The sequence below is a fragment of the Hyalella azteca genome, unplaced genomic scaffold, assembly GCF_000764305.2.
Source record: "Hyalella azteca isolate HAZT.00-mixed unplaced genomic scaffold, Hazt_2.0.2 contig10962, whole genome shotgun sequence".
Lineage (NCBI taxonomy): Eukaryota > Metazoa > Arthropoda > Malacostraca > Amphipoda > Hyalellidae > Hyalella > Hyalella azteca.
In genome coordinates this window covers 7,212-23,364 of record NW_025940978.1, presented here as the reverse complement: position 1 = coordinate 23,364, position 16,153 = coordinate 7,212, and the positions used below count along the sequence as shown (strand labels likewise).

The following is a 16,153-nucleotide window of genomic DNA, read 5'->3' as shown; positions in this document are numbered from 1 at the left end:
CACGGTGACGTGGTGAGTCACGTGAACATCAGCAGCGCCCGCGTGGGCGACGGTGGGCGCTACGAGTGCGTCGCCCACAACAGCGCGGGCGCCGACGCCCACTCGGCCCGCCTCAACGTCTACGGCCCCCCCACCGTGCGCCCCATGGGGCCTCTCACTGCGGTCGCGGGCCTCACCTTCCGCGTGGCCTGTCCCGTGGGGGGACATCCCATACACAAAATTACCTGGCAGAAAGGTAACTGCACAGTATAATTAAACTATATTCAATTATTTAATTGAGTGAGAGAATTCATTCTATTTCTGTAAAATTCAATCACCTCAGTTCAAATATAATAATATTCTGTGAATTTCAGTCCTGAAATTGAAATGCTGTCTTCCATAGTTCCAATGGAAGTAATAGCTATATCTGAATCTAAAAATTAGTGCGATGCCATATAAACAAGACAAGCCATTATTTATGGAGGCATCATGACGTGTTTTTCCGAAATAAAATACTTCGGTGTGGTCTGTCCACAGACGGGCAGCTATTGCCCATTAACCACAACCAGTTGGTCTTCGACAACGGCACTCTGACGTTAACGGAAGTCAATCGGAAGACAACAGAAGGCCGTTATACCTGTTCAGCTTTCGACAAACAGAACAATTCTGATCATGGGCACTTCGATCTCAAAGTCGTTGGTGAGTGAATTGCAAGAAATCATTCGAAAATTTATTTTCATAGCCACGACCTTATTTTAGACGAGTATCATGAACGAAAAACTTTTTTTCAGAGTCGGAAAAGATGTCATCTTCCCGAGTAAATGATAAGAATCCGGAAGCATAAAATTATTTGTAGTTTAGGTATAAAGAACAGGATATCTGCTCACATTTCCTATCTGCTCCGAGAGAACTGCAGTTTATAGAACATTTGGCTGGCATTTTCTTGTGTGCATTGCAGTGCCTCCTCACCTGGGGCCGTTGATATTCCCCTCGGGCACCCGCGTCGGCATGAGGACTCAGAGCGCCTGCTTTGTCCAGGAAGGGGACCTTCCGATAGATATTCACTGGCAGAAAGATGGACAGAGGTTGCGCTTGTCCACCAACGTCAAAGTCAGTCAACTGGACGACTTCACGTCCATCCTAACCATCACTGACGCTGCGTCGGAGGACGCTGGCAACTACTCCTGCGTGGCCAGCAACGCTGCTGGTGCCGTGGCAACGTCTGCCATGCTTATTGTCAACGGTGAGAATAATTCCCTCGTAATTGAAATGAAAATTAATACAAAATTCGAGATTTATTTCTATTCGATGGATCGTCTGAATGTTAAAATCCAGCAAGTATCTTCATCCGCACAAGCATACGCATTGGTGAATTCATATCAGGCACTTTCATCGACCAAGCTTAGCGACTGTTAAAAGATGAATCCGTACCAGCAAATATATTTTATGTCATAATAATTCCCCATAGCGCTTATCAATATAGCCGAAACACGACCAGATTTAAGCGTTATCTGCACATTATAACGATAAAAGGAGGAAAATTATTGTTAAAAGGCACGAAAAACTTAATCAACTTTTTTGCAGTCCCTCCATCGTGGATGTTGTCGCCGCATGACGTCAGTATCCCGCTAGGAGGCTCCGCTGTGATGCCGTGCTCAGCCAAGGGTGTCCCGCTGCCACATATTGAGTGGCAGAGAAAAACTGGTGGCAATCTTATTGATCAATAATAATTATATGTTAATTTTTATCACTTGGTCGATATTGGTACGGTAGTAGTAGCATGGTGGCAATTTGAACTTGAGTAATATTTTCTAATAATTGTTCGTGGCGTTTTATTCCTGTTTCAATATGTTTTTTCTACAGCTTCAGGAGAATGGGCGTCAATTGAGAAGATAACTGATGAGTACCAAATGAATATGGCAACTGAAGATGGAAACTTGCCATCATTTACTGGGGATTCTTTCAGCAATAGATTATCCATAATAGCTCCAAAAAGATTTCCGAATACCATGAAAGATAATTTCCTCTTGAACACTGGAAGTGAATCTTTCGAAGCCTGGAATAATCCAAAAGCTGTAACATCATCGTGGCATCCTGAAACGAATGATGCTTCAGCCTGGAACACAACAGCCGACCAAAACTCCGAATGGAATCTTAAAATAGAAGATTCTTCGCCACACTGGGACACAGGAATTGACGGATCCTCATCTTGGATGGACCCTAGCGGTGAACCTGAGGCCGCAAGACGTCCTTCCTCGCGTAAAGTTTTGAACGGAAGTCTAGTGGTCTCGGCCGCCGCCCGCAACTTCGAAGGCCTCTACCGCTGCCAGGCCAGCAACGACGTCGGGTCCAGCCTCTCAAAAGTCATCACGCTTACCATCCACGGTGAGACTGCCGCGTGTGTAGTGCATATTTGCTGGCCGTACGAACGTGTGGGATTACCTGGCGAATATTTTACAATGAGACAATGAGGATGCTTCGTTGTATCTGTTGGAGCTGTTGGAGGGATAACTCATCTTGCTGGCTTATCAAGGATATAGTTTGGCATTCATGCACGTTGTCGTGAATGTAAAGCAATGTTTCAGTTTTAACCTAATTTGCTCACAATATTTCTAATACTGTGAAAGGAAGTTCTTTAGAATATATGTTAACCCTAAAGTATGATTATTTGAGCACATTCTTGAATCCAAAAAACTATAGAAATTTACGCCATTGCTGATGCCATTATTAAGTGAAATTTAAGCAATAATTGTACCTTAACTTTCAACTTTTGAACCGTGGCTCCACTTGAACTTACAAAGGAACAAGTGATCCCGAATTAATAATAAGAAGGGAAGCATGAGTGACTAGAGAAATGATCCTCCAGAGCCTCCATGGTTCCCCGAGCGGAGTCGCCGTCTGGTGCGGGTGGAGGTCGGAGCTCCATCCTAGCAGGTACCAACTCTCCTGGACCAAGGGTGGGGCCCCGCTGGTCCCCGCTCACAGGTACTCACCTCCTAGCAGGTACCAACTCTCCTGGACGGGTGGGGCCCCGCTGGCCCACGCTCACAGGTACTCACCTCCTTGCAGGTACCAACTCTCCTGGACCAAGGGTGGGGTCCCGCTGGTCCCCGCTCACAGGTACTCACCTCAGGTACCAACTCCCCTGGACCAAGGGTGGGGCCCCGCTGGTCCCGGCTCACAGGATCTATCCCCATAAGTATTAGGCCTATCGCCATCTCCTCTTCCATCTGTCACTGGGTCCTCTTCTCGTCTGTCTTCACAAAAGCTGTTTCCTTCACTTCCCTCATCCCGTCATTGTAACTAATCACCGTCCCGGGGATCAGGTTGTAGGCAGCTCTCAACGAGGTTCAATTATCCAGTACAAAAAACACTCCCAACTTTAATTTTGATTTATACAAATTCGGTAGCGTCAGAAACAGGAATATCCATTCCATCCATCCCATGGGCTGCAAAAATCAATCCCAGGATAATTGTAATTTGTTCAGCGGTTACGAGACGGCATCTGCAGCGGACAATTCCGGGGCTCAGACGCTGCAGCGGAGGATCCCTGCAGCCGCTGCCGCAGACGCCGGGGAGTTTGTGTGCGAGGCAAGCAACCCACACGGCGCGGCGAAGGCATACTTCACCGTCCTGGTAGAAGGTACTAATTGAATAATTTATTTACTGGGCGGTGATAATCACATTATTTTTATCGTGACAATGAAATCTGCTTATGTACTATCCGATTAAATCATACTCAAATTTTTAATTTGTAAATGAAAATATTGATTAGTTGCACTTAGTGATGATCGACTGTATTGAATAATAGTTGACCGATGATAATATTTATCATAGATTGAGTGATTCGACGTAGGATTTATTTCTCTGACTGATCATTGATTGCTTTGATCAATGATTGACTACTTTGTCTGATTATATTGATTTCTGTGACTGAAGGTGGAGGTAGTGCTCATGTGACGTGCATTGTGACAGTACCTGGTGATGGAAGATTGTAGTAGTCGATGAAATGCTATATATGCTGGACTACAAAGGACTAGAATGGAACGTACTGTGATATTTACGTGCTCGGTCGGTAATTGGATTCTGATCTTCACGGAAACAAACACAGATGTCCCCGGTGCCCCGACCGGAGTACAGGTGCGTGAGAGCGACTCCCGACACGTCACGCTCTCTTGGTCGCCACCTGTTACGTCCTCGTCAGTGAAGGCCCCCGTCGTGTCGTACGTCATCACGCTAGAACAACACAGCGACGACGGTATGCAGCGCCGGTGCCCATTGTTTTTTTGAGAATTATTTTTTTAGGGAAACTGATATAGCAGTGACAATGAAACATTGAACGTCTGATCGGTGTTTCTAAATTTTACTTCTATCGTGCTTTACTTTTTATATATAGTTTTACAAGAATGAACGATGAGTTATGTGCTTCCACCTCTTTTTTTTATCATGTTCCATCCTTGTTCTTGTTTATTCCTCACTCTTATTTCATCCTTTCACCTGTTTCCTACTCATTCTAGTTCCATTCTCGCACTTTGTTAACTTCATTTCACTACACATCATTATGCTCCCGTCTTCGGCCACGTAGCGTTAGTGACAAGCTTGCTATTTCCACTACCACGCAACTGCATGGTAACATCTACAAATCTCTTCTCACGCAGAAGCGATGGAGAGCGAAGCGTTGCTGGACCCTCAAGCGACCGACAGTTCGGGGACCAGGGACCCAAACACGGGCGTCGGGAAGGCGGGTGACCGCAGGGTTGAAGTTTTGGTTTCTGGGTCGAGCCTCAGCCACCGCGTGTCTGGTCTGCTGCCGTACACGTGGTACAGCTTCTCTGTCGCCGCCCAGAACAGCGTAGGGCGAGGACCGAATTCTGGACCCTTACGTCACCGCACCCAGGAGGAGAAGCCGTCTGCACCGCCCAATAATGTGCAGGTCAGTCGGTGCACTTATTTTAAGAAGCCATCTGCTCAGTCCACAAATGTGGTCAGTCGGTGCACCCATACAAAAAAAGTCTTCGCCGACCACTAATGTACTGATCTGTCTGTCTGGTTGCCTGTCAAAGACCAACATTGCCTATATAGCGTCGCATGGACTGGCATGATCCCTTCATCCATTGACGTTGCTTCCAACAATCCTGGTCAATTACAAGTCACGCTACATGCCCGCTGCGTTTCAGTCCCGAGTTCCGGTAGCCTTTTACACGTGTGTATTGGTTAGTAAGCTCAGAATCAGATTATCTTGCCCATATTATCTCTATGGACTCAGGAAATGATTCGTTGTAAGTAACCAGCTTTCCTTATCTATCCTTCTTGATTAATATTTGAAAAGGATGTGGTCTATTACAGGCGGCACGCTGCACCTTCTCATTTTGCCTATCTTTTCTCTATACGCTCAGGCTGCGGTTCGTTGCAGGTGCTGCACAGTACCAGCTTCTTGTTCAACTGTTATGTTCTCAGGATATTCAATGCAGGTGGTGAGTTCGAGCTCTCGATCGCTGCGCGTGACATGGTTGCCTCCGCCTCGCAGCGCCTCACACGGACGCCTCCTGGGCTACTACCTCGGTATCCGCCTCCGCCTCCTCAGGTGCGAAGCCTCGCCATTTATGCGTCTGGTCTGGCATACCTACAGCTGATGCTCTTTATATAATTTCCGCGTATCTAGATAGTTTTCATTGTCAAGAAGGTGAAGTTGTTAATGTAATAATAGTCCAATATGAGGTATTATAGAGTTCAATATAGAGGGACGATGCAAGACGTTGACCTCTTGACGTGTTGGCAGCACGATGGACGACGCAAGTGACGAAGGCAGCGCTTACAACTTCACGACGGTGGGCGGTAGCGATACTTCGTCCACCGCCACGCACACCATCGTCACTGACCTACATCCTCACTCCTTCTACGATGTCATCGTCAGAGCCTTCAACTCCCGAGGGGCTGGACCCTCGTCAGACCCTGTCATGGGGCAGACCCTGCAGGACAGTGAGTGTTCTCCTCGTTCTACGGTATTATTTGAGTAAATTCTCTCTGATGTTGAACCTCAATGCCTTCCCGTTTTGGAAGAAAGCTTTCAACGAATTTAATTTTGCAACGCAACTAATGATACTGATTGTTAACAAAGTGGATCCGTGAACTTGCTTGTGATACGTTCAGCAATCGCTTTCGGGAAGCGATAATAATAATATTAATTAATAAATAACCACAAGTTCTTAAGTCAAAATGGTTGCAGTTCGTTCGGAGGTAAGACAAAATCTCGTGAAAATGCCCGTACCTATTAGAGACGAAAAAATAAACTGGAAACGCAAAAATTTTCTATGACAGTGTAAAACCTTATTCAAGAAGAGAAAAGAATACAAAACTTAGAAGCAAGACACAAATAATGAAACTTGCGTTAACAAGTAAAGACCTTTTTTATGTAACTATTCTCAGCGACTTGTATTGTCATTAAGAACAAAAATTGTAATAATGGGATACTAAATAATGAAATACTGAGTAAACTATCCTGATAACTGATCATGATGTAATGACTAATGAAACAGTCCCCGATTTCACTAGCAAGAGTCTGGGAAAAAAAGGACGAGTTAGCAGCGCTGATGCACCATTGCTAACATTTGTTACTTCAAAATCTGCTTAAATGTACGTCATTAATAATGTTCGCCACAACTAGCAGACTCTTACCTCTCAGAGAGAAGCCGTTTTTCATCCTAAATACTATCTGAATATTGTCATTTTCCATAACAACCCATAACAGAACCGTGTCAATTGCCCGTCAGAACCCTCGGCACCCCCCACATCAGTGACATGTGAGGGCCTGAGAGCCACATCACTGCTGGTCTCTTGGTTCCCCCCGCCAGAGGGCGCTCGTAACGGAGAGCTCACGCGCTACCGAGTGTCGTATTCAGCTCTCCGCCACGCCGGTGAGATGCCGGCGCTGCTGCGCGTTGCGTCACTTATATCGCTTCCTTCACTTATAACTTCGGTGCTCCTAATGAATTTTGTTAGAACTTTCTGGTAACTATTTATTATTCATTTGATGACTCGTTTTAAATAATTAATTTCAGTCATATTAGAGTAAAATTGAATTATATGTTTCGCCATTTGTTACTTTTTGACACGCGACGTTCTAACATAATAAACGGTTTTCCTAAAATCTATATGATGGCGATCTGAAGAACCGTATCACTGCTACGGTGCACTCAGTAACAGAAGATATGCTTTCTCGTGTGTGGGACGAGTTTAACTGCCGTTTAGATGTTTGCCGTGCAGCACAAAGGGGACATATTCAACATTTATAAATGCAGTAAAAAAAACTTTGCATCTTTCTCTTTCCTTTTGTGTATAAAGTTTTTTTTTAATTCACATATGAAAAATTACGAATATATGAAATTGGTCCCATCATTTAGTATAATCTTGCAGTTCATCGGAAATGCTTCTTGATTACTTCATTAATTATTAGTTTTGTTTTTATATGTAACATCGTATTAAGCAGAGCACCCGGGGAACAATTCAGTAATTTCTTGTTAAGGTAACGGGTTTCATAGTAAATTTCGAGTTTCTTATTTCACTGTGTGGTCTGTTGAATATATCGAAGTGTACTTTCGTATATAGTTCATGCTTGCTTCAAAAAATCGAAGTTTGGAGCTCAAAAGTCGTGGAAAGTTTATGCTTTGCTTCAAAAAATAGATGTTTGGAGTTCAAAATTTAACTCTAATTGAAATATTCTTAAATTATACTTTATATATGATTTAGTGACATATAAAGTAGGTATTTCTTAGCAAGCTCATACTGCATCAGGCTTGCCAGACGGTCTTTTTTCCGGAAAAATTCCGCGATTTAGCTTTTTCAATTGCGTTGGCCGGCTAAAATTTATGATAGGGGTACTTACTAATTAAATTTAAATAAAAAATAAATGGAATTTTATCACCGGAACCTATAAATATATTAGTAGGTTTTGAGTTATCGGACTTTCTTGGCCTTTTTTGTTCGCGGAATTGGCCGTTTTTTAGGCCATCTGTCAACCCTGTAATACATACTTTCTCGTTCAAAGCGATATTCTGTATCCCAGATCCGGCAACCGCTCAGCCTTTACGACAAGCATTTATGAACCCTGCAACTCCGTCATCACTGCACTACGTGTCTTCCGATGAACATCACGTCGATGTTCGCAAAGTAACTTCAACGCAATTGGAGAACCTCGAGGCATTCACCAATTATTCTGTGGCCGTGGCAGCGGCTACTGAAGCAGGCGTTGGTGTCGCTTCTGAGGCTTTCATTTGCAAAACGCTGGAGGATGGTGAGTTTCCTTGCACTCGAATAAATTAGATATTTCATTATTTTCATTTAGCTTTTTATTGACATTTTCGAATGCCGTTGCATTCTTGCCGTTGGGCGACAACAAATTTCGTATTATTTACTTGTTTGTTTTAACTAATCCACTTCCTATATAGACAACCGCTTGAAATCAGCGGGCATTGAGGCATTATGGTAAAACTTTGCCGTTTTTGGCGAATTCGAATATTTATTTAACATATAATATCTTTGAAATAAACGGGAAAATGTTGATTTCATATGATAGCATTGAATTACGGTATCCATCAAACTCTCTCCCTCTACTCTGTTGCTGTATTTATTTAGCATGACTCCCATCTGTATTTATGCTCTTCATTGCAGTCCCTACGGCCATCGAGGAAGTGAAGGCCTTCGCAACAGGCCCCCAGAGCGTGATCGTGTCTTGGTCGCCCCCCAGAGCGGCGAGGGGGCGGCTCACACACTACACTGTTTACTGGGACTCTGCTGCCAGTCGCTCGTCTCAGACGCACTACAAGAAAGTTGAGCCCAACCATCATCATCTCAAGATCAAAGATCTTCCCCAGGAAACTATCGTGGTGTGTAAAATAACCCTCTGGTGCCTGATAATGACATGACCATAGCATTTATATCCCAATCTTGTGTATAGTAGCGACATCGTGTTGATGATCATTTTCATATAAACGGTCTTTTTCAACAACCTCGTTGATGCGTGTAATTTAATAGTCAACCTCATGACATTTTTCCAAACATTTAATACGTCGTGAACAAAAGATTAAATTGAAAAATCAGCGTTGTGCAGAAGCTCAACTAACTGCGTGATTACTTTTAATGCAAGTGACATGCCTGAAATTCCTTAAGGGGACCGCCCTAGCATACGAAGACTTCTACAGTTATTATCCGATTGTCATGAAACTTCACATACATACGTAAAATGTAAAAAAAAACATTTTGCTCCTATGAATTTTTCGAAAAAATTCGAAAACGTGAAATTCATAGAAAACGGCTAAAAAGGGGTACTTTAGAAAATCTATCTCCTCACACAAATATCATCCTACAACATCGAGACACGTATCAATCGATTCGTAAAGACCATATCTATTGACTCTAACATCACTTTTTTCATTTTCCATCTAGTTTTTTTTATTGCGTTTTTTTCTATTTTTCCCATTTTTTTCTCATTTTTCACCCCTCTCCCCCTTCTCCCCCATATAAAAAACGAACCAGACCGAAATTCAAAAAACTGATGTTAGAGTCGATAGGCCTGGTCTTTACGAATCGAATGGTATATGTCTCATTGCTGTAGCTTGAAAACTGTAGGAGGAGATAGATTTGCCGTGAGAGCAGTATGAGGTTTTCAGTACGGCCAAAAGACTGCCCGCGCGGCGCTTAAATAGACATAAAAGAGTCGCAACGCAGCCAAGATACCGTAACTTAGCCTTAAACCATTCAAGAAGGTATGGAGCAACTGGCTGCACACCTTTCACGTCGCTGTCATGATGGGCACTGAGAGGTTTGGCTTCAGCTCGCAGTTTTAGTAGTCACGCCCCGTAATTAGTGCCTTAGGAATTACTTAAGGCCGCCCCCATCCCCCCCCCGTTCTATGGGGCGTGGTGCAGTAGAAAATGGAGGTACAAAGATGGGTGTACCACCAATCGATGCGTAAGAAAGTTCATGACATTTTTCCAAACATTTAATACGTCGTGAACAAAAGATTAAATTGAAAAATCAGCGTTGTGCAGAAGCTCAACTAACTGCGTGATTACTTGTAATGCAAGTGACATGCCTAAAATTCCTTAACCAAAGCCACATTGACGAGATAACATTATTCCACTTCCGTTTCACTTTCCATGCAGCCATTTTTTTGCGTTACACTAATAATTATTATCGATTTTCCTTATGATCGCAATGATTGGTGATGCGATAACCTGGACACATTCTCGGCAGGTGTGGGTGACGGCGTCGACCTCCATCGGGTCCAGCCCTGAGAGCGACAAGAAGACCGTCACGCCGTCCACTACTGGTGAGAAATTCCTAATATTCCGCGGCGACCGAACACAGCCCCGCTTCTAGCAAGAACTTTCACATGGAAACTAACGTAATTTCTTGCCACGATTTATTATTTCAATGCTTTGATACTGCTCATATTCAAATATCTTTCATTCAGTTTGACTTATTTCTACATCGCCACGACCTTGTTAACTTATTTGTGCTGAATTTTATAATAATTGTCCCTCGACTGGAGGTGTCAACATTGAGAGATTTTTATCCCTACTGTGAGATTTTTGCTTAACATTGCCTTGAATTTGTTTGCAGTTGTCTCTATCCTATCTCCGACACGGTCCTTATTAATGCTGTGGTTACGAGACTATGAGCTGCATTAAACTTATTCCAGAGCACAACTTGATCCATTACCATTTCCGCCATTATTTAGAGGTTTCAGGTGTTATGCAAGTGCGACGGGACTCACAATTATCTTTCATTCGGCTTCAACCCTTTACCCGCCATCGTGCAGAGGCTGACAGCGTTCAGCCGCTGCACGGCGAGTCACATTCAACTAAACGCAATATTAATCCTTCTTTTACCGATCAGTATGCAGTTGGTGCGGGCATTCAGGAGATGAAAAAGCTTAAGATTGTTAACTTACAACATTCAACCCACTATAACCATCCTCTTATCCGCCATTATGCAGTTGGTGCAGGCATCTGCATGGTCAGTGGGCGGAGGCGTGCTCGTAGATTGGAAGCAAGACGCACTCCTGCAATGCAATATAACCATCCTTTTATTCGCCATTATGCAGTTGGTGCGGGCATCTGGTCGGTGGGCGGAAGCGTGCTCGTCAATTGGAAGCAAGACGCACTCCTGCAATGCAATATAACCATCCTTTTATCCGACATTATGCAGTTGGTGCGGGCATCTGGTCGGTGGGTGGAAGCGTGCTCGTCAATTGGAAGCAAGACGCACTCCTGCAAGCAATATAACCATCCTTTTATCCGCCATTATGCAGTTGGTGCGGGCATCTGGTCGGTGGGAGGAAGCGTGCTCGTCAATTGGAAGCAAGACGCACTCCTGCAATGCCGCACCATCGGCGTGCCGGAGCCCACCAGGACCTGGACCCGCGGACCGGAGCGCGTCGCCCTAAACTCCCCGGGGTGCGCTTGCCAGGTTTAACGCAGCTCACATTATATGTATTCTATGTTGAGCTTAATTTTCTTCATCGAATCTTTCAGGATACTTGGGCCCAACATTTTTTGCAAAAATTTTTGACATTTTCGGCAATACGTACGTAACAGAGAAATTTGGGGCGTAATTATTTTTTTAACTTATATTTTCATAATTTGAACACAATCTTAATCCACAATTTTTAATTATTTATTCATTTAAAAATTATACATATTTTCTTTCGAACTTTTGGTGCAGGCTCTTAGTGCTGGACGACGGCTCACTGCGCCTCGTCTCCCCGGGCCGAAGTCACAGCGGCTCCTACAGCTGCTCGGCTGCCAACAGCTACGGCTCAGACACCATCACGTACAACGTCTCCGTGCGAGGTCTGGCATGTAGCAGTTTTGGTTGTCAAATTCTTCCTGAACTTTATATATTTTCTACTCAAATTATTTCTTTCATTTAATGAAAGTAGTTTTATGTTCGTAATTTTAGTTCCATGCTTCAGTTTCAGTAAAAAGTGTCCGAGGCAAATTAAAAAAATTCTGCTGTCATGAAAATGTATTTGCGATCAGTGCCACCGTCGCCACCTGAGCTGCACGTCACGGAGACGACATCGTCGTCCGTCAGGCTGCAGTGGGACGTTGCTGACGAAGGAGGCGCAGCTGTGATGTCATTGGAACTCGTCTACTCGTAAGCGGGTAGTTCGATACGAGTCTGCTCGTGGGCGGGTAGTTCAATACGAGTCTACTCGTAAGCGGGTAGTTCAATACGAGTCTACTCGTAAGCGGGTAGTTCGATACGAGTCTGCTCGTGGGCGGGTAGTTCGATACGAGTCTACTCGTAAGCGGGTAGTTCGATACGAGTCTGCTCGTAGGCGGGTAGTTCAATACGAGTCTACTCGTAAGCGAGTAGTTCAATACGAGTCTACTCGTAAGCGGGTAGTTCGATACGAGTCTACTCGTAAGCGGGTAGTTCGATTCGAGTCTACTCGTAAGTGGGTAGTTCGATACGAGTCTACTCGTAGGCGGGTAGTTGGATACGAGTTTACTCGTAAGCGGGTATTTNCAAATGAAATCCTCGCAGTGTTCACAGATGACCATCTGATCATCTGCTCTCAACGAGGTCTCTTTGCAAAACTTGCATGCATCTTCAACTACGCACTTCGATCTCCTATTCGATTTTTTCGGTGCATCTTGTTTCGAAGAACCGCATTCCTTCTTAACAATCTTGTTTACTTTCTTCCCAGCCATCGTAATGTCTTCTTTCTTAATTGTTTAATGATTTCCGGGTTCCTTCACTGAGATTTAGCTAGGGTCTCTCACAGCAATAAATCACCGGAAACAATAAATCACCGGAAACAAGCCTGATGAACACAACCGCCCTACGGTAGTAAAGTTCCGGAAGTACAGCACAGCCGCCCGACGGTAATAAAGTTCCGGAAGTACAGCACAACCGCCCGACGGTACCGGAAGTACAGCACAATCGCCCGACGGTAATAAAGTTCCGGAAGTCCAGCACAACCGCACGACGGTAATAAAGTTCCGGAAGTATAGCACAGCCGCCCGACGGTAATAAAGTTCCGGAAGTCCAGCACAACCGCACGACGGTAATAAAGTTCCGGAAGCAATTCAAAGCAGGAAACAAGTCGGTCAGGCTCCTGGAGCGACTACACAACACGTCTGATCTCCACCGCGTCTCAATCTGAACTGTATTTTATACATATACATATATGAACTGTATATATACATATACAGTTCATACATATATGAACTGTATATGTATTTTATGTTGTCCTTAATTTTATTCAGCGAATCCTTCATAAAATTTGTGCCCAAAAGTTTCTTTTGACATTCATGATAATTAGTAAAATTTGGGGCGTAATTATTTTTTTAACTAATATTTTGATAATTTAACAAAAACTGAATCCACAACTTTAGCTATTAAGATAACGGAAGAAATTTCTATAGGAATCACTTGAAAATTGTAGATATTTTATTTCGAACTTTTGGTGCAGGCTGTTAGTGCTGGACGACGGCTCACTCCGCCTCGTCTCCCCGGGCCGAAGTCACAGTGGCTCCTACAGCTGCTCGGCTGCCAACAGCTACGGCTCAGACATCATCACGTACAACGTCACCGTGCGAGGTTACTCTCATCACTCTTCTTATAGCGACTAGTTAAGCCCAAACTGAATTTTAATTAAAAAAAGAATTAGCACAGGTTTCCTGAAACTTGAACAGCGATGGTGCAACATAAAAACAGCTTCGTCAATAACTGTGGATCATGAAAACTATAATGTTTTGCAGTCAACTACAGCCATATAGTAGGCATGTAGCAGTTTTGGTTGTCAAATTCTTCCTGAACTTTATATATTTTCTACTCAAATTATTTCTTTCATTTAATGAAAGTAGTTTTATGTTCTTAAGCGGGTAGTTCGATACGAGTCTACTCGTAAGCGGGTAGTTCGATACGAGTCTACTCGTAAGCGGGTAGTTCGATACGAGTCTACTCGTAAGCCGGTAGTTCGATACGAGTCTACTCGCAAGCGGGTAGTTCGATACGAGTCTACTCGTATGAGTGTAGTTCGGTACGAGTCTACTCGTAAGCGGGTAGTTCGATACGAGTCTACTCATAAGCGGGTAGTTTGATACGAGTCTACTCGTAAGCGGGTAGTTCGATACGAGTCTACTCGTAAGCGGGTAGTTCGATACACGTCAACTCGTAAGCGTGTAGTTAGATACGAGTCTACTCGTAAGCGGATAGTTCAATACGAGTCTACTCGTAAGCGGATAGTTCGATACGAGCCTACTCGTAAGCGGATAGTTCGATACGAGTCTACTCGTAAGCGAATAGTTCGATACGAGTCTACTCGTAAGCGGATAGTTCGATACGAGTCTACTCGTAAGCGGATAGTTCAATACGAGTCTACTCGTAAGCGGATAGTTCGATACGAGGAGGACCGCGAGGACCGCGTGTTTCTTTGATCGGCTCAGACTGTTTTTCTGGCGTATTGCAGTCACGAGTTCGATACGAACTCCTCAGTTTTAGCGAACATTCTACTGCAAAATGTGACGCCATGTCAAGTTGACTCCGCCCTCTTGAGTTGTTCGGTACACGTTGACCAGTGATTGCATGATTTCTTAATTTCTCGAAAATATCGTCTCAAATGTAGCCTCCAAAGAATAATTAGCAAACCATTCATAATTCTGAATATCCTTAGAGGAGTCTCTTATAATTTTCTAGCGTTATTCTATACGTTTTTGGCCTCAATTTACGCAGAACAGAAGACGGGTTGGCTGTGAACATCAACGTGCGAGGTGACAGCCACACGGTGTACGGCCTGCAGTGCGGCACGCTATACCAATTCCACATTGCAGCCCGCAACGACATAGGTGCGTGTGTATACACTATACACTATGAAATACGATAAATGATCCATTGCCTAAACGCTCAAAATGTGCCTGAATGATTCACGTGAGCGTCATTTTATCAGGCTCGAGCGAGCCGTCGAGCGTTGTGACGGCTCGCACGAAGGGCCGAGCTCCCGTGGCTCCCCCGCTGTTCCAGTTCGTGACCAGCAACAGCACCCAGGCCACCCTGTACCTCACCCAGTGGGACTCTGGGGGCTGTCCCATCTCCCACTTTGTTGTCCAGCTCCGCGACTCCGACAACCACTGGACTACGGGTCAGCTCACAGTGATAATTTCCAAAGCTCAAAAAAGAATGAAAAATTGCACGAGTTTAATATTTATTGTGTAACAAACTATGAAAAATAAAGGTTTGTGCATTTTAAAAGTGTATTTAAATTGGATGAAATTTCTAGTTCGTATGTATGTCATCGACAACACGCGTACAATTCTAACAAATAATAGGTATTCTTTTAATGCGTTGAATTTATTTTGTCTGGTTTTCGCGATAAATTTTCACGAACGAATGAGACTATAAACGAGTAGTGAATTGAAGCCTCGTTGATGTATAAATATGTGGCGCAATGAACAAAGCGACATCCATGGAATGTTTTACTGCATGGGACATAAAATATGTAAAATGGATATGCACGGTGAAGGCTCGAAGTATTCAAGTATCTATACGACATGTTTCGGTAGTATGAATTCAAAGGAATAATGTCATTTATATGGACAAAACGCACTGTAAATAATTCCAATCAAAGATGTCAATAAATGTTTCCCAAATACCATTTGTTTCAGTGAGATCGGAGGTGTTGCCGAGCAGGACGTTCGCGGTGACGGGCTTGTCGGGCGGGGCGGACTACGACATCCAGGTTACGGCGCACAACGCAGCCGGCGCCACCAGGGCGCTCTACTCCATCTCTACCCCGCTACCACAAACTGATGGTGGGCACTAAGTCTGAAATTCATAGAAAGTTTTATTTTATTCATTTTCGAAGTCTAACTTAGCATTTATCTTGAATAAGTATCACGTTTGATTCTTTTGGTAATCGTTAGTCGGTTAGTACTGAACGATTGGCGAAAGTCTGCCTATTCTATCTGTCAATTACAAATAAAATTGGATAATGAAATATTTTTAATTAGAAAATTCCCATTAGCTCTGACGGGCATCAGTTTGGAAGAAGCTATAGGAGGTTCTTATAAACGGGGCTAGTATAAACTGCGAGTGTTCGCTGCAAGTTTTCACACTTCTACTTTTGCCGGCTGAAAGCATAAGGTCTTGTACACGACGCGAATAG

The 16,153-nt window shown here is 43.8% G+C and overlaps 1 protein-coding gene across 1 annotated transcript; it reads left to right on the top strand.

Moving 5' to 3' along the window:
* Positions 1 to 83: 83 nt before the first annotated feature.
* Positions 84 to 15,811, top strand: LOC108674722 (Down syndrome cell adhesion molecule-like protein Dscam2; the record flags this gene model as incomplete). The annotated part of the gene is made up of 24 exons (XM_047882647.1): positions 84 to 235; positions 517 to 678; positions 938 to 1,222; positions 1,564 to 1,683; positions 1,843 to 2,364; positions 2,846 to 2,909; positions 3,468 to 3,622; positions 4,091 to 4,237; positions 4,638 to 4,912; positions 5,451 to 5,563; positions 5,759 to 5,958; positions 6,750 to 6,893; positions 8,042 to 8,269; positions 8,647 to 8,861; positions 10,231 to 10,306; positions 10,799 to 10,995; positions 11,188 to 11,435; positions 11,704 to 11,831; positions 12,021 to 12,138; positions 13,463 to 13,583; positions 13,872 to 14,032; positions 14,725 to 14,837; positions 14,939 to 15,130; positions 15,654 to 15,811. Coding segments are annotated over 24 exons (4,294 nt in total), but the record flags the coding sequence as incomplete, so codon positions are not given.
* Between the last annotated feature and the right edge of the window lie 342 nt (positions 15,812 to 16,153).